At 37.5% G+C, this 13,893-nt stretch overlaps 1 protein-coding gene across 1 annotated transcript in view; it reads right to left on the minus strand.

The window, feature by feature from the left end:
• The window catches only part of LOC104587037 (magnesium transporter MRS2-F-like), a 46,376-nt gene continuing 32,483 nt past the window's right edge, over positions 1 to 13,893 (minus strand). Inside the window, exons 5-6 of the mRNA XM_010244469.2 lie at positions 6,629 to 6,758; positions 1 to 365 (exon numbers count right to left, since the gene is read on the minus strand). Coding sequence (XP_010242771.1) covers positions 87 to 365; positions 6,629 to 6,758 — 409 coding nt within the window. The 3' untranslated portion in view covers positions 1 to 86. The remainder of the gene's footprint in view (positions 366 to 6,628; positions 6,759 to 13,893) is intronic.

Raw genomic sequence — 13,893 nt, forward strand, 5'->3', positions numbered from 1 at the left:
AGACATGAAAACTTGATTCCAATTATTTCGAGTAATAGATTGATCATTCAACTCATAAATGAGGATATTTAATCAAGAGAAGTTTGTTATGCCAGCAGTCCTTTGGTCTTACCCCACCTGAAAGCTATGAGATACAAAGCCACACAACCTCCAATGGTACCAAAGGTAGTTTCCCAGAACTGTTTGGGCTCACCATCAAAGAGGGCAATGTGAATATTCATGCCAAACAAACCCACAATAACAATGCCTATGTTAAGAACCATGTTTGCTGTACTGAGGATTACCCCCATCTGCAACAACTGATTCTGCTTGTCATCCAACATTATGTTCACATAGTCCTCTGTGTCATCCACATATTCTCTCATCTTGTCACGACCATAACAAACATTAAGAGAAAATATTAGTAATGAACTAAAAAATGGAGGTAGATTTGAAAAGTTAGTACTGTATATATTGAAAATATGACATTACAAAGTTCTCCAGCATGGTTGGTTATTAATGGTAGAAAGCACTACTTCTGCACTTATCTTGATGCATATCGATTTTATATCAAAGTTAATTAACAATCCGTTTTCTCTATGCTGAAACTTCTCTTTGGTCACTCATTTTCAAATCTCTACTAATATCATATCTTAAAGAAAAGAAAAAGTTCAGACAATTCTTTAGCTTTCCACTTCATAACAAAGAAAAACAAAATAAGTCAAAAAATCCTAAAGATTAAATCCCTAAGGTCATATTGTAATACACAAAATTCAATGCCTTTAATCAAGGATCAAAGTATCGGTATTGGGTATCGTATCGGACAAGTTAGCTACGGATACAAATACGGATACGCTTTGGAAACACACATGGATATGAATGAAAGATATAGAACTTCTTGGATACACTAGGGAAACACATACATAATCACATAAATTCATTAATAACACTAAATCAAAAGCCGAATTATCTATGAATAAGTTATAAACATATAAAATGCATACTTCAATAGGTTATATGAAGAGAAACATTACAATCAACAACACCATACTCTAGAACATTCAAAATCATACAATAATTGTCACTCTATTTCATTTTTTATTAATTTTTTGGGAATATTTATTAATTTAGTATATTTATATAAACAATAACTTTTTTTAAATAATAAATATGTCTTCATTTTAACATATAACTGTAAAATAAAACATATGAATCATTTAAGGTAGATGAAATAAATTATTTATAATTTTTTGGGGAAATTAAATTTTAATTATTCATTTCAGTTTTTATAATTATAATTTTCTATTTTCCATTAACTTTGTTGGGAAATTTTATTGATTTAGCATTTTTATAATAATAACTATTTTTTTTTCAAATAATAACTATGCTTTATTTTAGCATATAATTATGTGTAAAATAAAATATATAAATCATTCAAGGTTGATGAAATATATTATTTTATAATTTTTAGTTTTATTAATTTTTTTGGAAAACTTAAATCTTAAATTATTTATTTCAGTTTTTATAGCTATATTTTTTAATTTTTATTAAAGACGAAAAACAATCCAAAAGCAGTCAATATACAATTGTGTCAAACTAGGCACAAATGTGCTTCCATATTGGTGCATATCGGACCGTATCCACTAATATAGTGCGATATGGCTTGATGCAGAGGTGTATCATGCGGACACACACAACTCATGGAATATGTACCCATTTGTGGCTTATCTCATATCCATGACCATGGATGCGGATACTCCCAATATCAATACTTTAATCCTTGCCTTTAATTAGTCAAACAGTTCTAATTTCCTTACTTAAAAGAACCATAGCTTCCTAAACACATTGAAAAGACAACAATGTTTTCTTCAATATATTTAAGATCTGTACCCCCTCTTCAATTCATTCTTTATTATATGGTTTTGTTCTTACAACAGAGTCCAGTTGGCCGTAACTACTTAGATTCTTTCGGTTAGGTGATTGAGGGAGTAAGCTGGCATGGCTTCCTTCTAGAATACACCTTTTGTATTGGTTTAGTTGTGCTGTCCTTACTCGAACAATCTGGAATTGGAAGCCTAACAGTTACCTTTTACCAACCCCAAAATATATTTAGGTTATTAAAAAGTTTGGTAGGCTATGGCTCTAGGAGTTACATATATTTGTGTGTGCATCCAATTTGTGCCATCTACCAAGTAGGCAACCCTCTTGACTGACCACATGTTCAATACTCCCATCCACATGAGCCTTGTGCTTCACCTTCTATCAGTGTTTTTGACAATTGATGTTGTTCTTTGTGAGTTCAATATTTTAATATTAAAATTGTCCTAAAGGTTTGGTTTCTTTTGACCAAATGACAGTTTTTTGGGGAATCTTCATTTACCCCCACTGTACAAATTTTTACTTCACCGTAACAGTGACATTGGGGGGAATTAATGCCAACACAAGGAGGGGGGGGGGGGTATGGTGTCATATGTGGGAGTGTTGTAAGTTTTAAATTGTTGTGTGCACAGTGAAGTAAAAATTTGTGGATTGGGTTTCAGTCAGATTTCCCCTTTTCTTTTCTGTGGTGAGAACTGTGGAACCATTTTGAGTCCCAAACCAATTTGCCACATGGAAGATTTCTTGGTCATTCACCCTCCTTAATGGCTTGAGTAGCAGAACCACCCCCAAATTAAATATGTTATACATCTCCTATATATCTTGGCATGAAGCGATGATTTCTTAAATAAAAAAGAACTGTTATATTCAATCAGATAAATAGTAGCTGAATATTAACTAGATATCCATAGAAGGATTTTAGTCTTAGAATGGTAATGAGATGAGGTAATTGGAAAACATGCTCCTGTAAGTTGTAATAGTCATTCAAGCAAAAAAGTAAATAAGCTGGAAAAGTTGGTAAGGTATCTGGCTGGTTGTAGTGGAGACTTGAGATCAAATCCCACTTGCACAAAGGTTTGGGCGGGGGGGTTATGGGTTTGGGGGTTTTGACATGTTGACCTTAGGTCAAATACCATATGTGTTTAGATGATAACAAACTCATCACAAGAGGTTTGATCTAATTGAACATTTAGTCTTTGTATCCATTATAAACTCAAGAAGTTTGGAGTATATTCATGATGGTCTGCAGGAGAATATGCTCTTGTGAAAATCATTGACGATCAAGCAATTCAAATGTGCTGCAAGTGGTTCATAATCTAGAGGCTTGCAAGAGAAGGAAGAAAGGAGTGTTGCTTGTTCAAGCTTCAACGAAGAGCAAGCTAAGTGCAAGAAAAAAAAGAAAGATTTCTGAATTCAAGCCTTGCAGCCTTATGCAATTTAAGTTGCAAAAATTCATTGTTCAAGTGCTACAAAAAGTTAATCATCCTAAAGGCCATCAAGAGAAGAAGAAATGTTTCTACTCAAGAAATAAAGTGTCCAAGCCAAAAAGAAGAGCAAGTAGAAGTGCTGAAATGTTAAATTCGGCTTCTTAGAGTATTCCGTGTAAGTCAACACAAATGCATGAATTAAGGGATCAAGAAGGGTTAAATCGAACATTAGGAGGTTTCTCTAATTTCCCTTGACCTTGGAAAATAGTTGGATTGGGCTTAGAAATGATTTGGAATGGTTTTGTCAAAGAAAATTTGAATTTCCAAGTTCAGGTTGTCAGGAAATGAGTTCTGATCACGAGGGGATGACTCATTCACTAAAATTTCATCAACAAAAATAAGATGTTCCCTGCCCAGGAGGAGATGACTCCCCTGTTTTAACGATCAATTTTAAATGATTCAAAAGTGCATTTAATACCTAGTTTTTTGCTCCAACAATCACCGAAGAACCTCTACAATAAAAACCCAAATTGACCAAATTGGAAAAGGACTTTTTGAATTTCAATCTTTGAAAATGAAAAAAAAGGACAGACAGGGGAAATTTTTGGAAGAGCTTCAGTCCAAAACCTTGAGAAATCTTTTGAAGCTCTTTACTTCCTATGCTAAAATTAGTTGATTTAATGAGCTTGTGCCAAAAGCCCTTTGGGATCATTTGAAACTCCTTATCCCCTAGGTAGAATCAGGTTGCAAGAGAGAGCTTGCACCAAAATATGATGAGATCTTGTGAAGCTCCATAAGCCTTAAGGCTATGTTTGGTTTGAAGGAAAAGGTAGGGTAAGGAAAAGAAAGACAGGGAAACCAATACAAGGTTTGTAAAGGTTTCCCTAACTTTCCCTTCCTTTCCCTACATTTTCCTTCAAACCAAACATGGCCTAGAGAGAGAGAGAGAGAGAGAGAGATTTTTGGAAGCTCCTTGAAGCCCAAGCCTCTTGCATTTGTTGCTAAATAGGTTTGAGCTACAATGGTAATATCTATTCTTGAAGGGATTTTACTTGCACTTTAATTGTTGTATCATGTCATTTAGGGCCACGTAATGTTCTTTAACATTTTTATCATTTGATGTAAAGTGGTGAGACCAACTTCATTACGTTTGATCAGGTGTAACTGTCACCTTCATAATTAATTAGTTGTGAGTCCTTGGTGAAGGACAGAGCAGTGTCTGCGAGTGAGAAGGGTGGAGTAGTGGTACAGGTTTTGTTAGTATGAAATTAGGTGGTGTAAGGGTCTGATCAGTGCCTATGATGTGAAACAGATCAGTTGGTGGAAATAATCAAGGGGGTTCCTTGGGGAGTGGATGTAGTTCAGGTAGGCTGAACCACTATAAATTGTAGCGTGCTTAGTGATGATTAATTGTTTAAGATTCACCTAGGAAATTGAAAGATCTCAACAAGCTCACTATCTTGACCAGTTCTGCTCTTAAAAGTAGTTTGATTCAATATTGCTATCACTGTTGTCAAGAGTGATGGAATTTTTTTTTTCTGATATCATTTGAAGGGCTACAAAACGGGGGTAGCCCATCCCCCAACCCAGGCGCAGGCGGGATTCAATCCCAAGTCTCTGCTATAACCAGCAGACCAGCAGGAGACCTTACCAACCAGCTGGTTGGTAAGGTTCAAGTTTAAAAATGAAAACAAGACCAAGGATAGGTAACAACCCAATTCACCCCCTCTTGAGTTGTCTTTCTAGGCAACAGGGGATGGCATACCCCCCATTGTGTAGGCTCATGGAACCAAAAAAACAGAAAAAAATAAATAAGCCAACCATAGAAAGGTGTAAAAATGGTACATGATAAGTACTAAGCTTGTTGCATCCAATAGGATGAGTTGGGTAAATTAGATATACTTCTAACACTGCAAAAGAAGCAACTAAGTGACTAATGTAAAAGAATTAATTTTATCCAAAGATTGAATGCTCGTGGGGCTTAGATAAAAATAACTAACATAACAATATGACACTTAAAGAAAATGCTGATGTTAAGACAACTCAAGTTCATTATTTTATTTACAATTCATACTTGCATGCCAAATATGTCAGACTCCCTAATTTTGATTTTGGACCTTCAAAAACCTTTTTTTTTGTTTATAGTAAAATAAAATTTATTAAAAGAAAAAGAAGGTATACTAGTGGTATACAGGTTTTGCAGCCCAAGAATCACAACAGATACACCTCTAACAATGAAAAACACAACATTAACCCCAAAAAGACCTTTCAAAAAAAAAAAAAAACCCAAAAAGATATCACTAACTACAGGTGTTCAGAAACTCTTGCAATTCTAAACGACTTAAAAATATGAAGACAAAGAATCCCTGAAAGCTTGGACTAAATACAACTATCTAACAACACTAGATGACTACCTCAAATAGAAGCTCTACAAAGATAAAAAAAAAACATATTTCATTGACCCAAAAAAAAGTTCACATGACATTTGCAAGGTATAAAAAGGGTCTCCCCTTTACATAAATTTCAGAGCATTAAAAAGGCAGGGAAAACTCTCTCTCTCTCTCTCTAGTCTCTATATATTTCTTGTCCAAGAAGCCCCCACCTTGGAAAATTATCAATGAACATAAGAAATTCTTGAAATATCCCACCACCCAAAATAAAAGAGAATGAGATTTTGAATCAATGTTTAGTCAGTTTTCTGTCTCATGGCAGTTCTAATAGTCCATATTTCTTTTTCTTCTCCTACTTTCATGCCAAATGTCGGTAAATCATCTGCTTGAACTGAACAAATCACCTTCAACTGTTAGAGATGGCTACTGCTTCCTTCTTGTAATCCTTAGACTGTCAATAATGTCATGGTCTAGACAGTTCTACTGTTTTGATGTCTCAGAACCCCAGACAATTCTCCTGTCATGATGTCTAAAGGAGATGCCATCAAACATTAATCTGAATTCAACAAGGGCCTCCTAAAGGCACTTTATATCTTGATAGGAGGAGGAAGAAACAAATAAGAAATCACAAGTCTCTCCCTATATTCTTATCACTAAAAAGAGGAAAAAGAATAAAAGAAAGAAGACAACCAATCATTCATCAAAAAAAAACAAAACAAAACAAAAGAAGACAACCAATCCACTCCAAGTATCTTAACATCTTTTTGCAGGATGATCTATGTAAATCTGAAATCATTCACATCTTTTACAAATTCCCAAGTTTCTAATTGTCCCCAAAATAAATATTTACAGGTAAATAGGACAGTTGCACCCCTATTATGCAATAAACATTTGAATGGGCTTGTGGATTAGTTAAACACAGTAATAAGAGAGAATGAAAAAGAAACTACATACAGTAGATAGTTTGTTTAGAACACCATCTATTTGAGCAAAGTAGGCTTCTAAAAGCATCTCCAGTTCTTCAATGTTTGGCTTAAAACCAGAGGAGCTGTCACTGCCATTTTCAGTCCTAGAGTCTTCAGCCCTGAAAATGACAAAAAGCATAACGAAAAATAAGTAATTCCAGTAAGAAATGTTAATTTTTCTATGAGATTTTCACAAGCAATCTCTATGGTACTATCCTGAATTCAGCAAGTATAGTTTTCATCACTGGGATGATGTTTGGTATCAACGGCGTTTTTTGGACCGCTGACACCAGCTCAGCACCATATAGGCATTTAACAGAAAACACCAAAAATGATGGTTGGTTGAGCCGTTTAATTGATAAACGTGTCTTGATTTATGTGAGAGCTGTTTATCAGAAAAGTGCCATAAATGATGCTTTTCATTTTCAGGGGCATTTTTTTTACTGTGGCTTATATGGCACCTAATGGCATCTAGTTGTGCCTAGAGCCACTGAGTTATCAAAAAATGTTTAAAGCAGATTTTGTCCCAATTTTCGAGACAAAATTGTACAAAACACTTATTAGATAAACGGCATCAATACCAAAACGTCCTAGTTAACACAAACCATGGCCTGGACAAATATGCTGGTTTATAGGATCCTTTAATATCCATGTTGTAATGGTTGATCAAGTCATTACGCCTCTTTATTCTTATGTTATTTGTTGTATTGCTGGGTTGGGCCAGAAGCTATTGTGCCTAAACTATTTTTATTTAGTGTTAACTGTGCCCTAACTAACCTGGGGTACAATTGTATTTTCACTTTCTTTTATTCTTTTAATATAAAAGCTTCTTTAGGGCCTGCTGAGAACACTTTTGCTGCCCATCTAGTCTGCTCTCTCTTATTTCTTTGGATAAAATATAAAAACCTCCATTGAAGTTTCTGACAATCATAATAACCTTCTCTGAGGTTTCACTTTAACAGAAAACCTCCCCTGTAGCATAGCTTTTAAGGCGCCAAGGCGACGGGGGCGCTTTGAACCATGGGTTCAACACAGCAGTTAACAATGTTTGTGTTGATTAAGGTGTCACCTTGACAACTATGCCCTGTAGTTCCACAAAAACCTGCAGTTACCCCCCTTCCATCTTTGTCCCAGTAATGGAGACTTTAAATTTACAAGTGACCCTTACAACTTATTAGGGCATCTTTCAATATAATTCGAAATGCCAAATTTACCCTTCTAGACTTCACTAGACCCAATGTTTTTAAAGAGAAAATTATTTTATTCTTTTCAATCTGACTTAAAGAGATTTTTTTTTTTTAATTAAAAGAGAAAAGTTCTTTTGGTGGTATTTTAATAAACTTTCTTCTGATATAAGGGTAAAATGTGTACTTTTGAAAAACTAATGCATTGAGCCAATGTTTTCCATCCAAGACAACAACTAAAACTGCAGGTTTTTTCAATACTACAGGGGAGACTTTTGTAAAAGTAAAATATCAGGGGAGGTTCTTATGATTGACAGAAACATCAGTGGATGTTTTCATATTTTACCCTATTTCTTTCTTCCTTTTGCTCTAAACCTTAACGCAGGTAAGAATACATGGTATCACAACACTAAACCAAGAATACTTGGTTCAACCTACTCTCTTTCTTCTTCTATCTTCTATTCTTTTTTAGACACTGATTAAGAAGGCCAAGATCTGTTTGTTGTGAAGATTCTTAGCCAAGAGAAGAGAAAGAATGGGTGGTAACTACTACTCTCCAGCTCCTTGATGTTATTTAAATGAAAATACTACAAAAAATACAAGGATCGACAAGTATGCCCCTGCTTAGGTGGCACCAAGATACAAACATTAAGGATTGACAAGTATGCCCTAGTAATCACTAGTGATTACTGGGGGCTCAACACCTATTTAGGTGGCACCGAGATTACTGAGCCATTTGCATTATACTTCATTGTGAGCACCCATTTACACCCAATTGGCTTCTTTCCTTCTGGCTGATCAACCAATTCCCATGTCTTATTCTTGATAAGTGCATTCATATCCTCCCTCATTGCATTCTTCCACTTAGGCACAAACAGAGCTTCCTGCACAGTCTTAGGAATGGATATAGCAAAAAATGATGCCAAATAGGTTTTATATGACGGTGAAAGATGGTCATAGGAAAGAAACTAAGATATGCAATGGTAGCGGAGGTAGCGCATCTCCGCTTTCCCTTGCGAGCTGCAATAGGAAGGTCAAGGTCATAGAGGCTTTGTGGTGGAAGATATAGGGTCGGAGGTGCAGGTGATGTTGTGGCATCTGAATCTAGCATCACAGAGGAGATTGTAACGGGCTTGGGCTACTCATGAGAACCAAAATCAACTTGCCTCCACCGTCTGAGAAACCTACAACTCCTTAAATTTCTAACTATCACCTTCATTACATAACTCCCTTTCAAGAACAAGAATGAGCATGGGAACTTCAGGAGCAAAACATCCTTTTTTTTATCAGTAAAAAAGTATTTTATTAAAATTCAGATTGTAAGCAGTTTATACAACTTGGTGATGGGACTGTTGATCCCTTTTAATCACTCTATCCTACCCCTCATTACAGTGCAGCCCAAAATAATTGCTGTCTCAATGCCCCCTGTTTGGCTAATCCATCAGCTAGCCCATTTGCACTTCAGACCCATTTAAATTCAGCCTCAACCTCCTTTGCAATTTTCTTCACTTCCCTAATCACATGTTTAAACTTCCATGGGGTATGGCTGCTATTTGTTGCCCATGAAATTACTACTTTTGAGCCTCCCTCCACTTCAACATGTCTACATCCTAGTTGTTTGGCTAGCTTTAACCCTTGTAGTAATGTCAATAGTTCAGCCTTCAGCAAGTTTCCATTGCCAATCGGTCCTAAGAACATACCCAATATCCTTCTGTCAGAGTTTCTTAATACTCCTATTCCTGAGATGCTTGGATTTCCAAACAAGCACCCATCAAAATTCAGCTTTACTTTATTGCCTTCTGGTAGTTTCCACTCCAGCCTTACTATATCTCTTACTCTCGAAGATTGTGCTACTTTGGACCATGTTCTTAGAATGTCTGCGACTGAGAAGACTTGAAAGCTATCCAAGGGCTTTACCCAATGGGCTACTTTCACCTTGATACTATCAATCACTTCCTCTATTGTTCTACTTTTTTCCAAGAAAATTCTGTTGTTCCTCTCTTCCCATGTTACCCAGCAAATTGCTGCCTTTGTTGCTTTCCACATTATCATCCCTCTTTTCTTTCGCTCAAGAAATCATGGTTGAAGAGTCCTACCACATTTTGAGGGGGAACCCACTTACAACCAAAGAGAGTACAAAAGAATTCCCAAATTCGATGCAAAAAAGAACAGGATATCATTAAATGAGTAAAGGTCTCACCACTTCCCTTACACAATGAACACACATGAGAAAGGCAAATATATGGCCTTCTTTTCTGTAGCATATTACAAGTGTTTACCTTACCAAGGAATATTTTCCAGTAGATGGCTTGGATCTTCGGGGGAATAGGCTTGCACCAAATTTCTTTCACAAGGAAAACCCCACCTAGAAGGTTGGGGGAAGCAAGTACTTTGAAGAAAGAGGAGCAAGAAAAGAGGCCATTTGGAGAGCCTACCCAGATTCTAGAGTCTTCCAACGAAGGGTCCAAGTGGATTTTACCTAGGAGGTCTAGCAATCAAATTAAAGATTCACACTCATTTTCCCTTAGTCCCCTTCTAAAGCCCAAATTCTAGTTAACACCGTTTGGACACGATGATCGCAACATGGATATAGCTTCCCCCTTAAGATTAGATAGCGCAAATGGATCAGGGAATTGGTCTTTTAGTGGGGTTTCCCCTATCCAAAGATCTTCCCAAAACAAAATTCTAGTACCTTGTCCCACATCGAACCTGATGGAATTGAGGAAAGTAGGGTAGATTTCATGGATTGCTTTCCAAGGAGAAGTTGAAGAACTGTGAGGGGAAACTTTTGCATCGCAGCCATTTCCAGCCACCCCATGAATGCTCTCAATCACTTTGGGCCACAATCTGTCGCTCTCGAAGGGAAACCTCCAAAGCCACTTACCTAGTAGATCTGTCGCCCAATTCCTAAACGCCCTTGTTCCTTCGGTTTACTAACCTGGTCCCACTTGATCAAGTGGTCCTTCCTATCAAGGTTATTCTTCCAAAGTGATAACTTCCTATCAAACTTTTCTAAAACTGGTTTCCAGAACCCAACTGACTTGGGATTTCCTCCTAAGGGTAAATCTAGGTAACTAATAGGCCAGCTTCTGATCTTGCACCCCAAGATCTCCGCAAATCTTATTAGTTCTCCTTCCTCCAAATTGACCCCTACAGTTCCACTTTTGGTCCAATTTATCCTCAGCCTGTTACTTCCACAAAATTATTCAACATCCTCAAATTTTCCACCACTTCCTCATTGTTTCCTTCACAAAAAAAATATGGTGTCATCTGCAAATTGGAGATGGGTAACAATCACTCAATTTCTACCTACCCTCCAACCTTTGATAAGGCCTTGAGCATCAACTTTTGCCACCATTCTACTCAACACTTCTGCCACTAGGGTAAACAAGAATGGGGATAGGGGGTCACCTTGCCTAATTCCTCTCCTGGCCGGGAAGAAATCCTTTGTTGTACCATTGATTAGAATTGAGTAATGAGCTGAACTTAAACATCCTTTGATCCAAGCCCTCCATCTATCTCCAAATCCAGTCATTCTAATACTTTTAGAAGGACTTCCCAATTAACCAAGTCGAAGGCTTTTTCTAGATCTACATTACAAACCAGCCCCTTTTCTCTACCCTTTCTCTTTCCTCGACGCATTCATTAGCCACCAAGATTTGATCCACAATCTACCTTCCTTCTACAAAAGCTCTTTGGAAAGGAGAGATGATCGAGGCTAACACCTTTTTTAGTCTTTCTGCTAAGACCTTTGATAGAATTTTGTAAACACTCCCATTGAGACATATTGGTCTAAAGTCTTTAGGAGTTTTGGCCTCCCTCTTCTTTGGAATCAAAGTGATAAATGTGGCATTTGCTCCTAGTGATACCTACCCTTTGGAGAAAATTTCATTAAAGACTTCCAAGATGTCTGGTTTCACCATATCCCAACACACTTGATAGAAAGCCATGGAGAAACCATCCGACCTAGGGGCTTTAGATCTGTCCATTCAAAAAATAGCTTCCTTGATTTCTTGTAGAGAAAATCTCCTTTCTAGGGCAAGAGATTGCTCTTCTGACAGAACATCCCCTTCCAGCTCTAGCAATTTTGGCAACACTCAATGCGGGCTTGAGAAAATTTCCTTAAAATGATTTATGAAAATCCTTGTAATCCCCTGACTTTCTCTTACCACTTGTCCCTCCTCCTCCACACTAAGGATTAAGTTCTTCTTTCTCCTTCCAATTGCAAGAGAGTGAAAAAACTTAGTGTTTCCATCCCCCTCTGTAAGCCACTGACACCTTTATTTCTGTCTCCAAAAAATCTCCTCCTTTTGTACTATCTCTTCTAGTTTTTGCTTTTGATTCCATCTTTCCCCTCTTTCTTCTTCTGAAATGACTCTGAGAGCCTCTTTCCTATCTAGCTCCTGAATCCTCCCCACCAAGTTATCTTTTATTTCCTCTACCCTTCCGAAATGGTCTTTGTTCCATTCTTTCATTTTTTCTTTTAGCCTCTTCAATTTCCTGGAGAAACCTACCATTTTCAACCTCCCCAAAGGTCTGAGTGCCTCTCACCACTCCACTAGCCTAGCCTTAAATGTAGGATCTTCAAACCACATATTCTCAAATCTGAAAGGAGAAGGGCCTCCCCCTAGGATTTCTTTCTCAATACAAATAGGGCAATGGTCTGAAGTAACTCTAGGTAAACCTCTTGCTATTAAGGATCCCCACATTTCTTCCCACTCAGGAGATATGGGGAATCTGTCTAGTTTGGAACAGGTTGGGGGGATTGAAAGTTTGACCAAGTATAATCCACCTGAAGCAAGGGGGGTTTCTTAATTCCAGAGAATCTATTAGCTTATTGAACTTCCTCATGCTAGTAGTAAATCCCTGCTTCGGGTTGTTTGATTCCCTCAAATACCTGATGACGTTAAAATCAACCCCCACACACCACAAACCATCCCACACTCCCTTGATAGCACATAATTCCTCCTAGAAAGCTTTTCTGTCTCTGTAAGAATTAGGGCCATACACATTTGTTAATGCCCATTCTCTTTCGTTCGACTTTCTTTTAATTTTTAGGGAGATTGAATACTGGCCAATCAATTCTTCCATGCATTCCATTTCCTCATTCCTCCATATGGTCAGAATTCCCCCTAAAGCTCCCCATGAGGGTGTATATGACCAGCTCAAACCCCTGGCTCCCCAAATGCTCCTTATCCACCTTTTGTTCAGCTCTGATAATTTGGTTTCTTGAATCATGATAAAGTCTGATTTTTCTTTCTTGAATGCATTCCTGATTGTGAACACCTAGGTTGGTACTTACTGTTTTCATCTTAGTGATTTGTGACACCCCTAGGTTGGTACTTCTCAACACTCCCCTCTTCTTTTCTTCCTATTCTCCTCCTCATAATTTATTCCACTCTTAAGCTTCTCAATCTCACTCATTTTCCTTTTCCTTTGCTTACTCTTTTTTCTCATGTAAACCTTCTTTCCTTCTGCCTTTGTACCGCCCATCCTATCTCCTTCTAACCCCTCCTTCCCCTCCTGCCTACCTTCCTTTGTTCCCTCCAAGGTCTCGTTCTGGGTTGGCTTTGTCTGGATAGTGAGTTGGTTTAGGCTAGCATCAGCACAATCCAAACCTAAGGTTGGGTCTTCTAGAACTTTCAGGATTAACAATACAACCCTAGCCCTCTCTTCCTCTACCCTATCAACCAACAGATTCTTTGGCTCCAAGGCTGTGGCACTTCGAATTGAGAGTTTCATTGTATGTGGGGTTCTGACAGGACCTGCATAGGTAGCCAAACACAAATTAGAGACCTCTTTAAAAGGAAGCAAAGGAAAGGAAGATGGAACGGGAGATAAAAGTATAGGGGGTTCCCTGATTCGACAAGTCCAAATCCTTCCTTCGATCAAAGCCAACTGAGTGAGAGTCCTTGGCAGGTAAAGCTGGGATAGTGTCTAAATTTTGTTTCTCTTGTGTATCTTTGCTTCAGGTAGTGCTGATATCCGGTTCTCTGTCTTGAATATCCTAATCTTGTGTCTCCCTTGGTATTTCTCTTGGATCACTGTTAGCTACACCTAGGTCCACCTT

Source organism: Nelumbo nucifera, chromosome 5, assembly GCF_055504915.1.
Source record: "Nelumbo nucifera cultivar China Antique chromosome 5, China Antique-T2T, whole genome shotgun sequence".
NCBI lineage: Eukaryota > Viridiplantae > Streptophyta > Magnoliopsida > Proteales > Nelumbonaceae > Nelumbo > Nelumbo nucifera.